General features: G+C 48.4%; 2 protein-coding genes across 8 annotated transcripts in view; one reads left to right on the top strand and one right to left on the bottom strand.

Moving 5' to 3' along the window:
* The window catches only part of Igf1r (insulin-like growth factor 1 receptor), a 294,388-nt gene extending 283,966 nt beyond the window's left edge, over positions 1-10,422 (top strand). For all 3 annotated transcript variants that reach the window (NM_001414181.1, NM_052807.3, XM_087638951.1), the window contains 1 exon segment: positions 2,735-10,422. In NM_001414181.1, coding sequence (NP_001401110.1) covers positions 2,735-3,122 — 388 coding nt within the window. In that variant the 3' untranslated portion in view covers positions 3,123-10,422.
* Positions 10,237-15,710, bottom strand: part of Pgpep1l (pyroglutamyl-peptidase I-like) — a 29,911-nt gene continuing 24,437 nt past the window's right edge. Inside the window, exons 1-4 of one of the 5 annotated variants that reach the window (XM_087601180.1) lie at positions 15,596-15,697; positions 15,263-15,379; positions 13,456-13,682; positions 10,416-12,941 (exon numbers count right to left, since the gene is read on the bottom strand). In XM_087601180.1, coding sequence (XP_087457306.1) covers positions 12,758-12,941; positions 13,456-13,682; positions 15,263-15,379; positions 15,596-15,598 — 531 coding nt within the window. In that variant the 5' untranslated portion in view covers positions 15,599-15,697 and the 3' untranslated portion in view covers positions 10,416-12,757. Of the gene's footprint in view, positions 12,942-13,455; positions 13,683-15,262; positions 15,380-15,520; positions 15,698-15,710 lie in introns of those variants that run through there. The other 4 variants (XM_087601196.1, XM_087601183.1, XM_087601188.1 and 1 more) reach the window with 4 other exon arrangements.

A 15,710-nucleotide genomic window follows, 5' to 3' on the forward strand; every position in this document is an offset into this window, starting at 1 on the left:
GGGACATATTCTGTAAATCAGGGCTCCAGCTCATCACAGCTGTCCAGTGGTTTTAGAATGTGCTTTTTAGAGAAAGCCTTTTATCAGCTTATTAATCCCAGAGTCTACTGGAGAGTTTTCTTGTGGAAAGAGTATAAAAAAACAAGGTCTTAAATCGCACAGAGCAAAAAAGACTTCCTTTTATGGGCAGCAGTGGAAGGGCTGGCTCTGGGATGATTTAAAAGAGGCATCACATGGCTTGTTTTTCCTGATGTCACTGCATCAGTGCCCTGCTTGTGGCACCTCCTCAGCCCCACCCCCACCCCTGGCCACGGGGCGTGGGGCCAGACACATCTCATGTTCTTGCCCCTGGGTGTACTTTTCTATTCAGGGATAGGCCTGTCAGCCAGAGAGGAAATTGCAGCCTGGCCACAGAGCTGAGCTCCTTGTGCTTGCCTCCCATTCCGATTAATCCTTCGGGAAATGATGGGGACAGGGGAGAGCAGGCTTCTTCACCTTATAAGCAGAGTAGGGGAGCATGCCACCTGCCTGCTGTCTGTGCGTGAGATCTGACTGGCTGTGGACAGCCAGGAGAGAGCAGTCTGCTAGTGGGACCATGGTTATTCTTACTCAGGTGTCTTCAGTGAAGCCGTATTGTTTTAACATGACTCTCGGGCCTAGAGCTCTTAGTACCCTACCTGTAACCTGTCCTGTACCATTGGGACCAGTCACTTAGTACCAGTGAGAATACCTAGTTAGCCTCGTCTTCTGTCCAATTTGTTTTCCTCCATCGAAAGCATTGGCTACTTTATCAGGACTTTTCTTCTTCACTCCCAGAGGAGTAGACAGTAAATATTGTAGGGTTGCTAGCTAAACAGCCTCTGTCTCAACTACTCAAACTGCAGAGGACCTTAGAAACAGCCACAGGTGCTATGTAACCAGCTCCGTCCCAGTAGAATTCAACACATAACAGGCTCCAAGCTGCCTCTGGCTCGGCTGTAATTGGCTACGCCCTGGGCCTCCAGAATGCTTGATTCTGGATGGACCGCCAACACACCCTTTTCTAGTGTTCTCTTAAGGTTACTGTCTTCCACCTGACCTGACTTGACCCTAGGGCTTGTGTGGAAGTTGGCCAGAGGAGCAGGAGTCCCTTTCTCTACACGGGCAACTTTCACCCCTACCTATGGGCTGCTTTACTCCTGTGGTATTAGTTACAGGGCCCATTGTAAAGAAGTGAAGTGACCAGGTAGCCCAATGATCAGCCTGACAGAATGCTAGAGGTTCCCATATATTTGAAGTTCCATTCGGTGGATTTTAGTGTCAAGCGTCTGTTGAGGCAGGAGTTTCCAAACACTACTTCCTGGAGGAGCATAGGTGGGAAGTGCTGTGGTCTCATGCTCCTGTGAATGGGAGCTGCTAGGTACCCCTTTCCCTCAGAATCACCACTACCCTGTCCTTGCTTTCTGTCTGTCCTGTCTGTCTGTCTGTCTGTCTGTCTGTCTGTCTGTCTGTCTGAGCCCAGGTGTGGCTGTCTGCATGGCTTGGGTACCAGAACTGTGACTTGACTATGGCATCAAGGGAACGAAGAAAGGAAAGCTGGAGCTGGGTGGACTGGGCTCTGGAAGCCCCGTATGTTTTATATATATATATATATATATATGCAGATTATTGTGTGCAGATAAACAAGGCAGCGGGCTTATTACATACAACTGAACAAGGAGGCAAGTTTAGCTCTCTGCAGGAGCAGTCTCTGCAAGGGAGCTGTCTTCAACAGCTAAACATCCAGACGGGAATGTGACAGTGGACATGTCCTGCACACACTGTCAGCATTTGCACTCAGACCTCCTCGGGGGAAGGCTTCACCATCTCTCTGAGCGTCACTGGGGAAGACTCCGGCACTCCCATGGGACTGGAGCGGCAGGGTTCTTGACACGGCCTTGCACGTGTCAACAATACACACTCAGAGTTTCCTCTGCTCTCTACACCCAGGCCTTTCCTGGTCAGGGTGGCGGCTGTATGAGCAGCCTTCCTCCTCTCTTCTGCCCTGTGTGCCAGCTGGCCCATGTAGCTCTCGAGGGCGGGGGAGCTTTGCAAATGTTTGTGACCTTGTGGGAGCGATAGAGATGCAGCATGGGCTCTGTACTCTTTTTACCTTGGCCTTGTTTGTAGAAGAAACCGGTGCTCCGGGCTTTCCTTGGTTTGTTGGCATCTGACCTGAGGTTTCTATGAGAACTCTGCTTCTGGGTATCCTAGATCTTCGGGGCAGGGACATAGGCAGTAAGCAGGGCTGGCGTGAGATAGCAAGCTTGGGACATGTGCTCCTCCTGTCTGGCACCCCTGCCACCTCCTCCCTCAGGCCCACTGCCAGGGGCACCCTGGTGCCAGGAAGAAGCTTAGAAGAAGCCTTGGTGTGGGGTACAGAGAATGAAGTCTGTCAGGAAAGCTATGGTTCTCATTACTGAGAGATGGAGATTTCCTGCTTCAGGCTAACGCATGGCTAGAAGAGGCGCTTCAGACAAAGTATTTCTTCAGCAGTGTTGTCTCGAATACAACCCTAGTCAGGATGGACTCTGAGAACCAAACCTTGAAATGAGTTTGGACTTGGCACTGTGGCAAGGCCTGGGGTTCTGGGCAAGATATATGGCAGGATGCCAGAGGCACCCCGATGGGAAACCAGGGAGTGCAGAGGTGGTGCAGTTGTTCTGAACCTCTCTGACCTCAGCTGACAGCTCACCCCCTCCCTTCTCCCCCTCAGGTTTGAACTTATGCGCATGTGCTGGCAGTACAACCCCAAGATGCGGCCCTCCTTCCTGGAGATCATCGGAAGCATCAAGGATGAGATGGAGCCCAGTTTCCAGGAGGTCTCCTTCTACTACAGCGAGGAGAACAAGCCTCCAGAGCCGGAGGAGCTGGAGATGGAGCTGGAGCTGGAGCCCGAGAACATGGAGAGCGTCCCGCTGGACCCTTCGGCCTCCTCAGCCTCCCTGCCTCTGCCTGAAAGACACTCAGGACACAAGGCTGAGAACGGCCCTGGCGTGCTGCTTCTCCGTGCCAGTTTTGATGAGAGACAGCCTTACGCTCACATGAATGGGGGACGCGCCAACGAGAGGGCCTTGCCTCTGCCCCAGTCCTCAACCTGCTGATCCTCGGACCCCGAAGCACGTGCAAACAGTAACGTGTGTGTGTGTGTGCGTGCGTGCGTGTGTGCTCACTCGGTGGGCGGAGGGGGGAGCAGGTTGTAACAATCTATTCACAAGCCTCCTGTATCTCAGTGGATCTTCAGAACTGCCCTTGCTGCCCACGGGAGTCGGCTTCTCTGCAGTAAACACACTTGGGACCTTCCTTTTTTCAATATGCAAGCAGCTTTTTTTATTTCCCTACCCAAACCCTTAACTGACATGGGCCTCTGCAAACCTTAATGACAGCTCTTAATAGCAACAGGACACTCGAGAATTGAGTCTCCTCATTCTCTGCCTTTTCTCTCTTCTGCCTTCCCTCTCTCTCCTCTCCCTTCCCACTTCCAGGCTCTCCTCTCTTTTCTCCGCTTCCCAGTGGAAAGCCCAGCGGGGAAGCCTTTATTTATTTTTTTTTTAAATCAAATTGACTTAATGGCTGCCCTGGGGCTCCTCATCACACCTGCCTGACACCATAGGTCTTTACAAAAAAGAAAGGAAAAAAAAAAAAAAAAGGAAAAAAAAAATCACACACTGAGATGGAATTTTTTTAACTGTACCTTTAACCTTTTTTAGGGTCATCCAAAAATTTAAAAGGGCCATTGTTCATCTGTGGTTATCATTTTCACGCTGCCATTTTTGCCAAAATCCTGTCTTCGGTTTGGTTTCTCTCTCACATGCGTGTTCTCCCTGCGCTGATTTCCTTTTGTCCAGAGGCATGGGAAGAAACGTGGAGTCTGGTTGATAATACCACTTGCGAGACACGCCGTCATCGAGGCCTCCACTGTGCCCGGTGTGCTCTCCTAGCCCACGTCCCCTGGGTCTGTTTAGGAGAACTGGACAAGATGGAATCCGCCCTCCTTGAAGAAGGGGAAAGTGGAACTGGTTCTCAACCCCTACCCCACCCACAGCCCCCCAAGATTTCTGGAGGAAATGGCCATGGGCAAGGCTGAAGGTCAGGTTGTGGGTCAAGGTGGTCCTCATACCAGCCTCATCCCCCTTCCCAGCCTCCCTCCTGGCATCCCCGAAGGCCACAAGATGTAAAAGGGTTGCAGGGACTCGGCCCAGGTACTGGTCCAGATGTGTGAGGAAGGGACTCAGACACACAGCAGCATGGAGCAGCCCAGGCAGTGGCTCCCAGCAGTCTACGCTTTGACATGGTCTGTTACTAGGACTTCTTCATGGGTCTCTCAGTTCTATGTTAGACCCTGAAACATTTGCATACGCATCGTCTTTAATGTCAGTTTTATAACTTTTTTACAGTTCAGATATACATCTATACGTCTGTACAGGAAAAAAAAAGCTGCTATTTTTTTTTTTTGTTGTTGTTGTTCTTTATCTTTGTGGATTTAATCTATGAAACTTTCAGGTCTACCCTTCTTCCTTTCCAAGCTCACTCCAAGAAACTCCCTATGCTTACTAGAGTGTGGTTTTTCTTCCTCTTCTCCCGCAACTGATGCTTCTAGGACATAATTTGCCATGAACTGTTTGATGCCTTTTTATAAATATATCTCCCTTCCCCTGCTCCCTGAAGCCCCGTTCATTATCCTCTAACCCATAGGCTCTGTGAGCACAGTCGCTGTTAAGGGAGTGGGGAGGATGGGAGGCCAGAGCCCACGTACTCCTGGGCCCTGCTCTCTCTTTTCTGCACCTCCCGGCACACAGCGTTGGAGTCTGTTACAGTACATGGCATGCCACAAACTCAGGTCAGAAACAACATGGTTAAAAAATCTCACACATCCTGGTTTAGTGTTTCCAGTCCCCACTGTTGAAAGTCACACTTTGCTTTCTCTCTTTGCTTTGATTGACACACACACACACATACAACACACACACACACATACAACACACACACACATACAACACACACACACACACACACATCAATTTTGGGATACAATAGCAGTTTTAACTGCAGACGGTAGTCATTGGATTATTTTTGTTTTAAAATGAATATTTGATCTTCTACAAAAAAACAAAACAGAAAACAGCTGCTGAGTCCCCAGGGCACAGCAGAGCTGGCCCAGTGGCCCATCGGCCACCTTGCCATCTCCTTCACTAGACTGACCCACCTGTCTTTAGAACCAACATGTCTGAAGGGGTGGCCTCCACATGAAGTGGGTGTAAGGCACCAACACCCCATGGCCAGGAACAGCAACTTCAACTTCTGTGGGTTCTAAAGCCCACTCCTGGGTCAGAAGGCCCAAGTGACAGGAGGAGCAGAGATGACCCTGCGGTGGCCCTAGGGCCCTTTGCTGTTCCTCCTTAACCAGAATCCCAGCTCTCTGGGCCTGTGGGTCCTGCTCTGTTTAGTTTTTAGCACTTCTTACCAGAGTAGTGACAGCATGAGAGACACTTCTGGGTGGGAATATTTAAATCAGGAGTAAAAGAAACGTTGGAAGATGATGATTGCAGTTGTGACTGGAGATTAGACACAGAAAAGAAAGCGTGGAGCTCCGGGCTTGTCTGCATTTTCAGGCTCACGGCTCTCCCTAGCGTCTGCCCCACGGTGTTTCCCCGTAACAGAAATAGAGAAAAGGAGGAGGGGGGAAAAGCTTATGAAGAAGGTATTTCATGTAGGAGTTGTAATTTATTTTGTGATGCCTGTTTTAATCGCTGTAGAGAAGCCCCCCATTATGAATTTAAATGCTAAGGAAAAGGTGTATGTATCTCTGTGTATGTGTGTATTAGATGGGACAGTTTTTGTTTTGGGGGGTGTTTTGTTTTTCAAACATTTATCTACCTCACTCTTGTTTTTCGTGTGTGTGTGTGTGTGTGTGTGTGTGTGTGTGTGTGTGTGTGTGTGTGTGTAAAATACATCTCACACTTCTCAGTACCTGACAGTAGGCCAATGACACTGGTAACCTCATCCACTCTATAGGCCACATACCCAGGGGAAGCAGAGGGGCTAGGCTGGATTCTGGGGTCAAAGCAACACTAACTCAAATCAGCCTCTTCCCGATCTATCCCCAAAAGCCCACCTTTCCTAGGGCAACTTTGGTCTTTCACCTCACCTGATTCCCTACTTTGAACCCAGCAACCACCATGAGCACAGAGCATGCCAGTGGAGGGGGTCACCTGCCCATCTCAGCTGGCTGACTTTGGAACAGAACTTTATACAGATTGAATGACTGACAGATTCTATCCCTAAGAGAGCAGGTACTCCCAGGTTTTGAGGGCAGGAGGCACCCACACATAGGTTGTCTGAGAGTCCCAATGTGTGCACATGTAAGGGTGCCCTGTTGGCCCCTCAGCTGCTCCTCTGAGACCTGCACCCGCGGCAGGGGCATGCCACCATTGCTCTCTTTGCATCAGTTCCTCTTAGAGGTACAACAGTCAGGGAGCTCTCCTCTCACCCTCTGCTTCTGACAGAAGGCCAGTATAATAAAGGGGGCAAGACAAAGCCTGCGCCCCCTGCAGGCTGCTGTCCTTCCCTCCTCCTCCCCCCTCACCCCGCCCCCCCAGGGCTAAACAAGGACTGACCAAATCTTGAGGCTGGAAGGCCAGTGGTTGGCACCTAGCCTTCCCTGTGCTCTGCCTCTGTCCACCCCATCCATCTGCTGCTCACGGGTGGACAGTGCACTCCTCAACTCCAGCAGCTGCTCTCACAGGCCCTGGGGACTTTAGCTGAGAAACATGGTGGCTGATCTTTTCCCCACAGTGTGGAGAACTGCCTAACAGTTCAGTTAAGCTCAGGGGCCTTTGCCTCCTGCCAGAATGCTGTCTTCTCTGGGTTCCAAGATGCTCACAGGGTCACTGGGAGAAACTGTTTGATCAGGGTTTTCTTCTACACTGTGGGTGACTTCTCTGGTATAGTGGCCTCTCCTCTCTTGCACATACCTGCCGGTTTTCCACAACTGGATTTCTACAGCTCACTCAATTGATTTTTAAGGATTTTTCTTTTTCTTATTTTTAAAACTGTCCGAGTTGTTGGTGTCCTTTTGTTTTGCGTGGGTGTTTTGTTTTTTTTTTTTTCTTTAAGTAGAGAGACGGCACTAACGGTGTAGTGTCCATCATAGCAAATGCTCCAAAAATACTTCAGTAAAAGAAAAAGTCAGCTTGTGTGAGGGTGCAGTCATCCTGCTGGATCGACCCACCCTGACCGTTGCAAGGCATCATATCCACAGTTCTAGCCTGATCTCACGCTGGTGTTCCCCGCCTCTTCCTGATTTTTCTCCTTATGTGCTTCAAGTAATCTTTCCAAGCTGAGTTGTGGCCTTTTTCACGCACCCCCCTCCTCTGATAGGAGCTCACACTGCTTGAAGTAACACGAACCACTGAGGCACAGCATGCAGGCGACGCAAGTGTTCAGGTGTTCCCCACACACACACAACCCTTCCTGAATCGCGGAGTCGAACCTGAGCTGTGCGAGGCCCACGCTTCCCCCACCTCCTTTCAGGAATGCCCTAACATTGGATTCATAGTTGGGGATGAGGCTTCCTCCTTGAGATATAAAAGACTGTTCAAGGCCATCACTGGTCTCTCCTGCCTGCCTGTTTTCTTTAGGACTCGGGACAATTCAATGGTGGGAAAAGCAGCTTCATAAAACAGAAGGGTGATCATCGTGGGATGAGCAGATGGCGGAGTGGTACACGGGAGTGTTTCTAGGGGGCCTGACAGATGAGCTCTGTCTGTGTGATGCCAGTTGTAAGTCTGAGCTCCCGGAGCCTGGCCCTTAGGAGCCCACCTATGTTGGCAATGGCCGTACCTGAGGCAAGCAAGTGGTGCTGGCAAGGTCACGCTGAGCTCACATGGGTGAGAAGTCCGGGATGCTTACCCAAGGTCCTCAGTTGTCGTTGTTGGGTCCTCTTGAGAGTGGCCACACAGTGCTAAAGGCAACTCCCTTCTTAAACATTGGCATCCTGCAGGAGACAGGACCACCCCATCCCAGTGCTTCAGCCCATTTTAGCAGTAATGAATTTACGGTTTGGATTCTTTTGTTTTGTTTTTAATGTTACTTTTATGTCTGTCTGATGCCTTTTCATTTCCTGGGCTAAGCAGTTGCATTGGGAAACCTGGACCAGAGAGATTCACTCCTTAAGAACCAGTGATGGTCAAATCTTATCACTCCACTTTGAAGTAGGTGGAGGTTCAAATGAGAACTTCAAGACAGGATGTTTGTTTAAAATTGAACCCCTCTTGCCAGAGATGCTGAAGTTACAGACCTTGGACAGGCCAGGGGTCTTTGCTTTGGGTCTCCAACTTGGATGGCCAGTTGGCAATTTAGAGGGACGAACATTCTGTGATGGGATGGCAGAGTGATTGAGGGTGCAGTAGGAAACTATGGTAACCGGCATCATGACGAGACAGGAATTGCTGACAGAGGGGTAAAGGGCCTGGAAGAAGCATGGACCACATCTGGACCTGATGGTTCCTGAAGGTGTCAGGACCACACGGAGGCTGTGGAGTCATCTGTGGGCTTTTGGTGTCAGATAAGAAACTCGGCATCCTGCTCTGGGGACTTCTCCAAGAGCTAAGCCACATGCTGAAGAACTCGGACGCCATCACGCTCATCAGATGAGTGGTCAGTCTGGGGCATGACGTTAGGGATTTGATTTCTCTTATTTCTGTGAGAGCTTCATAATCACTGATTTGTGTGTCCACATTTGTGTCCGCATCTTTCCATTACTCATTATCGTGTCCAATAGGGCTTCTAAGTCCAGTAGATTACGGGTAGTCGTTGACGAAGATCTGGTTTACAAGAACTAATTAAATGTTTCATTGCATTTTTGTAAGAACATAGAATAATTTTATAAAATGTTTGTAGTTTATAATTGCCGAAATAATTTAAAAACACCTTTTTTTCCTCTCCGTGTGCAAAAAAATATGTGTTTGTGGTCTTTTTTTTTTCCCTTTGTTTTCTTTTTTCTTTTTCTTTTCTTTGTTTTTTTTTTTTTGACACTTGTTTACTAGCTAGCTTTACAATATGCCAAAAATAAAAAATAAAAAATTTTTAAAAAATTAATTAATTAAAAAAATTCTCCCCGGGACCCAAATTGTGGTTCGCCCCTTTCCCATATGCTTTCTGCTCTAGTTTGTAAAAAATAAAAATTTTTAAAAAAAAATTAAAACAAAACAAAAAAAAAGACAAAAGGAATGCCAGTGGTTTAAAAAGTACTTCTGAATTCTTCAGTATCTTGGTCTTGGAACCCTGTGCTGGGGAATGGAATTATCTGTTACTTACTGTTCCCGGTGGAGTATAGCCGCCTAAACAGATAGAACGAACCAAGAATCTCGCTGGCCATGGAAGTAGCGGGTGTGTTGCCACCCAGCAAGAGATGGCACTCACTGGTGACATCTGGCTGGTGTGGCTGATTCTAGTCTTGCAACACGGTGGAGATGGGAGGGTTTCAGGACACTTGAGAGGCTTCACAGTGGTCACATGATTCTGTTGTGCAGGCCATGGGCACATGTGCCTCAGGCCCTAATGAAAGCTGTGCCTACCTGTATTTAATGCCGAATGCTGAAGGTCCATTTTTTTTTAACCAATACAGAACAAACTGGTAACAAAAACCACAGCGTGTGCCCCCTCATCCCCCCCCCCTTTTTTTTAGAATTAAAATCCATGTCCTTTGGCTCCCTGTGCATTATTGGCCGTGTCTCTATGGTTCCACAAGACACCGTTGTTGAGAACATCTGGAACTTTCTAACACTACAGGAGAAAGGTCTAGGAACCGTCGGTGGGTTTGGTATGGTTTTTTCAGTTTCTTGTGGATTTCAGGCAGTGTGCAGACACAGTACCCAGGCACGGGTGCCTGCCGGTGGCATCCCCTGTCTGCTTCCTAAGCCAGTGAGGTTGAGGTGAGAACTTTGCCAGAGCTTATCTACCTCTGGGATTTTAAAAAATAATAAATAAATAAAGTCAAATCAGAAAGCGGGACGGAACAGATGCATCGTCAATAATGCATTTCTGAGTTTTCTTGTTAAATTTTTTCTTAAAAAAGAAAAAAAAGTCTAAAAAAGATAAATATGGCCAATTTGTTACATAAAATAACTTTCTGTGTGTAAATTATTCCTAAAAAAAAAAAACCCTCTGTTTATATATAAAAAAAAATCAGTAGATGAAAAAAAATTCAATGTTTTTGTATATTCTGTTGTAAGAATTTATTCCTGTTGCGGCAACATACTCGGGACTCTTTACATTATGAAAAAAAGAAACTTTGTCTATTTTGAATGGCTGAAGCTAAGGCCACTTGAGTCTATTACTCTGCTTTTTTCTAGTAGTTAAAGTACCACATGAATTAAGTTAAATAAAAGAATTCTGTATGCACCTTTTGTCTCCTCTCCCTTCTGGAACCATCCCCCACTTCCTCGGGGAGCCGAGCCCTCCCATGGTGCGTTCACTCGTGTCACTCGGAAATGCTCAGCCACCGCATCCCTGACAGCTGAGTTTCTCCGAATGCAAATTGCTGTTGAGCTTGGAGAAGCTCCTGTCTCCCCATCAAATCAGCTCGAGGAAAATTAGACTACGTGAAGCACAGGTTTCCATGCTGCTTTACAGGTGGACCTGTCTCCCGGCCTTCGTGGGACAAAAGGCCACGGTGGGTTTGGTATGTGTGAGCCTGCGGGTGGGGCTGGGTTGCCGGAAACTTGAGTGTGTACATTTTCATGCCCTTGGTAATGCTTCACAGTTGGGGTGCCTCAGAGGGTGCTGGAGGGAACCACTGCCTTGACTGCAAGGCGATGAATAGTTAGGTTGCCCACGGGTACTCTGAAATGTCCACCTCTCCATCTTCGTCCTGGGAAGTTGGTGGGCAGTTTTGGTTGGAAAATGAAGCAAACGTACATTCTAGACTCTTGGGAGCGTGGACAGCCTTCTCACTGAACACTGACGGTGGGGAAACTGATAAAATCAGGACACCGGATGAAGAACTGAATGGTAAGACGATTCAGAAGCAAATCAGAAGGGACTCAAGACCCAGTGAGTATCTTGAGTAACCAAACCCAGCAGGTATAATCAAAAGGTCATTTTGAAAGCGCACACCTTCCAATCTGGTTCTATCCCAGAGTTTTTGCTCACCAAATGCCCAAGGAGCTTCACTAGGTGACTATGAAAGTTTTATTTCTGTCCTGTCCCAGACTGGAGCTATGCCTCTAGCTTGCACTGAAGGTCTTACAAAAAACCTGCCTGGCAGAGGCAGCCACTTCTAAGGATGAAGGTACTAGTAGACCTTTAAAGGTTAGACTCCCCTCTCCTCTGAATCCGAGTCACTTTTTTTTTTATTTTAACCCTTTTGAAATAATGGTTTCTCTGTGTAGCCCTGGCTGCCCTGGAACCCACTCTGTAGACCAGGCTGTCCTAGATCTCAAGAGATTGACCTGCCTCTTTGCTCAGAGAGGGGTCTGCATGTCTGCATGGGACCTTCCCAATCCACCTTGGGCTTTGATCCGCCGTAGTATGGCTTGGCTCTGTCATGTATAAAATGTTCCAGGTTTATTGGCAGGTAGAGGGAGTCTTGTAAAGTTGGGTTTTGGGGGGTTTTGTTTGTTTGCAGACGCAGGCAGATTTCTTGTGGACTTGGAGTTTTCAAAAGCATTACCATCATTCCTAATGTGACAGGGCACCCTGACAAAAGCAACTTAAGGAGGAAAGGGCTTGTCCTGGTGTACAGTTCAGGGAGGCAGAAGGCACACCACACGCAGGGAAGGCAGAGGGGCAGCAGGAGACAGTCGGCTGCTGACGTGGCATCTGCAGTCAGGAATGGAGAGTGAAAAGGAAGTGGGGGAGAAGCTCGCTGACAGTAACTCGCTTCTCAGGCAAGGATCCACTATCTAAAGATTCCACAGCCCTCCAAATCAGGAACAAACTGGGGACCAAGCGATTCAAACACAGGGGGGACGGGGTGGCATTTCATATGTCACCACAAGTGGTTACAGAGAAAGGGCTAGAGACGGACTGTGCGCTTGACCGCCTAGCAGAGTGTGAATAATAAGTACCACTGAACTGCTCATCTAAGAATCGTTAAGATGACAAGTGAGGGGCTGGAGAGATGGCTCAGTGGTTAAGAACACTGACTGCTCTTCCAGAGGTCCTGAGTTCAAATCCCAGCAACCACATGGTGGCTCCCAACCATCTGTAATGGGATCCGATGCCCTCTTCTGGTGTGTCTGAAGACAGCTACAGTGTACTTATATAAAATAAATAAATCTTTTTTTTAAAAAAAGATGATGGCGGGGACTAGAGACTGGGTGGCCCCAAAGCCATTCACAAGACCTAAATGACAAGCTTGGGGATCAGAATCTGGGCCCCCTGAGCCAGGGCTAAGCCTGCCTTTTCTGGACCCTCTGAAGCAGCTCTGTCATCACACCAATCCAGGAAGGACCACGCAGCCTTGGAAGGGAGACCAGTGTCTTGCATATTATTGTCAAGAAAGTCATAGCGTCCCCTAGTTAATCCCCTTATGAAGCATCTGCCTTTGGGGTTTTTCTTCTTACTTTAGACACTAAAATAAGTCTGATTCTGTGTGTCCACCTGATGCCACCACCCCTAGCTTTGTAACCGTTTCACTAGTCACTTATTTAGAGCCTCTCACAGTACAACTGCCTCTCCACCCACACTTGAAACATCATCTAATGAAGGCATCCCCCCCCCCCCGCTGTGTCCCTTAAGCTGCAGTTCTTTGAGTCTGGACTTCCCCACTTTCTTCCAGCATTTCTTGGATGATGACTTGCAAGGCTTTGCCCAGAAGGCTGACTGAGAGGCAGGGTGACAGAGGAGGGACGTGGATGAGTGCTGCATGCCCAGTCCCAAGGTGCAGAGACAGGTAGTAGGTGTAATCACAGATGTACCTGCAACCACACGAAACTCCCCATTACTCCCAGATCTTGTCACTGTCAGACACAGTCAGTCCAGTTTTCATAAAGCATGAGTTTGTGGGTGTCCATGCCCACATGCCCACAACCACTTGAGTTTCATTCTTCTGATAGAAAAAGGACATGGCCTAAGAATACGCCAGACAGACATTGGTTCTTGGGCTCATAGTCTAGTGACCAGCAAGTGGTCAGGACAGTATCGAGCCAGCCTTTCAAACAACTAGTGGTAAAGCACCTTCAGCACAGTAGCTCCCTTACTGCCATCTTCCCTCGGAGATGTCTTTATCCCTGGAGGAGGGGAGAAGGTGCTTGGGGTGGGGAGGGGCTGTCAGCGTTTGGAGAAGGGGTTAAATTAATTTGTAGTGCCTGTGACAAATAAGGGGAATTTTGGAGTTGTCCAGCCACATGGACAGCATCTCGAGGAGAGAGAAGGGACTCTGAAGGACAATCCCTCTCTCACACCTGCTGGCCACATGGACACCTGAAGTACCTGCCCGCATCTCGGGAAAAGGCCACTTCGACATCCTCAACAGCCACACGCCGACAGACCTCCTTCATGTTGATAACGGACAGCATCACTTCCGGGCCCCCTGGGAGGCACACTCCATCCTCAGGCTGGAAGCCTCTTACATCGGAGTCCCGATAGCCTCGGTTCTTACCACACTGTTCCAGAAAGATGGCCTTGGTGGAGGTGTCCATGCCCACATGCACAGCAAGCTGTATGAACATACATATCAGAAATCCCAGACACCAGATCACTAGATGTACAGAAAAGCCCAGGGATGGTGATGGTAGAGCCTGCTCCCAGATACAAAACCTATCAAGCTCCAAGTCCTCTAGGAGATCCCAGCATCCCTGCCTAGGCCCCCAGTTAATGGTGCTGACACAAAAGGAGCGTATCTTTGGGTTGAATTAAGCATGCTACATCAACTTTTAAGGACTTTTCTATTTCAAATGGCTCGTATGAAGTTGTGTGTTCTCTTTCCCCATGGGTGTGTAGGGGCAAGCAGGTATCTAAGATGACCCTAGGAGACACTGGCTTTTAGCGGAATCATTTATCTTTTTAATGAAACTTCCATAAAGGAAACTAGCAACAGTCTGATTAAATTTTACTAGGCTCTATTTTTCCTCTTTTGAAAACAGTTGCAGAGGATTTTGTTGTAGTGTTTGGTCAGTGTCTCACCACACTGTGCTGTGTCTGATTTCCTTCATCCTTTGGATGAAGATATCTCACACACACACACACACACACACACAACACACACACACACAGACACACATACCACACACACATACAGACACACACACAACACACACAGACACCACACACACACACAACACACACAGACACACACATACCACACACACACACACAGACACACACACAACACATACACACCACATACACCACACACACACCACATACACCACACACACACCACACACACCACACACACACACATACACCACACACACACACACCACACACACCACACACACACACACACACACACACACACACACACACTTCTTTTTTTCGAGACAGGGTTTCTCTAACAGCCCTGGCTGTCCTGGAACTCTCTTTGTAGAGCAGACTGGCTTTGAACTCATAGAGATCCACCTGCTTCTGCCTCCCAAGTGCTGGGATTAAACGTATGCACCACCACACCTGGCATTGTCCCCCCTGTTTACACAGTGCTTATATTCAGTTACTATCTAGGCAGAGGACTTTTTTGTTTTGTTGAAATGGGGTTTTGAACTCAGAATGTAAACCAGGCTGACCTTAAACTCACAGAGATCTGCCTGCCTCTGCCTCCTGAGTGCCAAGATTAAAGGTGTGTGCCACCACATCAGGCCTCTGGCAGGATGCTTTGAAGGTGGGCAGACCCTGAGTGGATCACCATCAGACCTTCTTGGGCCCAAAGCTCTTTACCTTAAACCCCTCAGAACAGCCAGAATTAGCCATACACAGGGCTTAAATTCAGGACTTCTCTTTTAGGTGTAAGCTATCCTTGAGTCCTGGCTTGAATACAAGATTCCCATTTTGTACACACACACACACACACACACACACACACCCCGCCCCCAGTCATCTTTTAAGATCTATCTCATGTTTCAGCATAAACTTATACACAGACCCAGAATCTTATGACAGAAGCTTGTAGTTCACATTCTTGAACGGGCCCCAGGGGAAAGGTGCACTCCAACCTTCAAATCTAGATCAAGGTCCAGAAAGTTTTAGGCCCTGGGCCCATCATCAGTTTCTCAGACCCACAGCCTCTCCAGGTATCACTTACTTGTGGTTGAAATTCTTCCCAGATTGCAGTGAGCCTCTGTTTTACCTCCCTGTAATCCACAGGCAGCTGCAGAGTTTGAAGTTCTATGTCCACCCCTAAGCCCAGCTTGGAGAGTTCCTGCAAAACACGAAGTGGGGTGGGGTGTGGGGGCGTTGCCTCAGTTGCCTGGGCACAAAGGCACCCAGACTATATGCCCAGGTCTTTTCTTAGCCCCAACCCACCCTTCCTGGTATGGAGGGACTCAAAGTGACCACGAACCAGGAAACAGCCACAGCCTCACTCAGCTGTACTTCCTGAAACGGGGGGCACCTAGGGAGACACATCTGAACAAACCATGTTTGCAGCACTGAGGTCTGTCGACAGATGAAAATGAGCCAAAGCAAGAGGCTGGAAACACACGTGGCAGCAGCGGTGGCTAGGGTAGCAGAAGGAAGCACAAGAGGCCTTT

This window comes from Rattus norvegicus, chromosome 1 (assembly GCF_021556685.1).
Source record: "Rattus norvegicus strain SHRSP/BbbUtx chromosome 1, alternate assembly SHRSP_T2T, whole genome shotgun sequence".
NCBI lineage: Eukaryota > Metazoa > Chordata > Mammalia > Rodentia > Muridae > Rattus > Rattus norvegicus.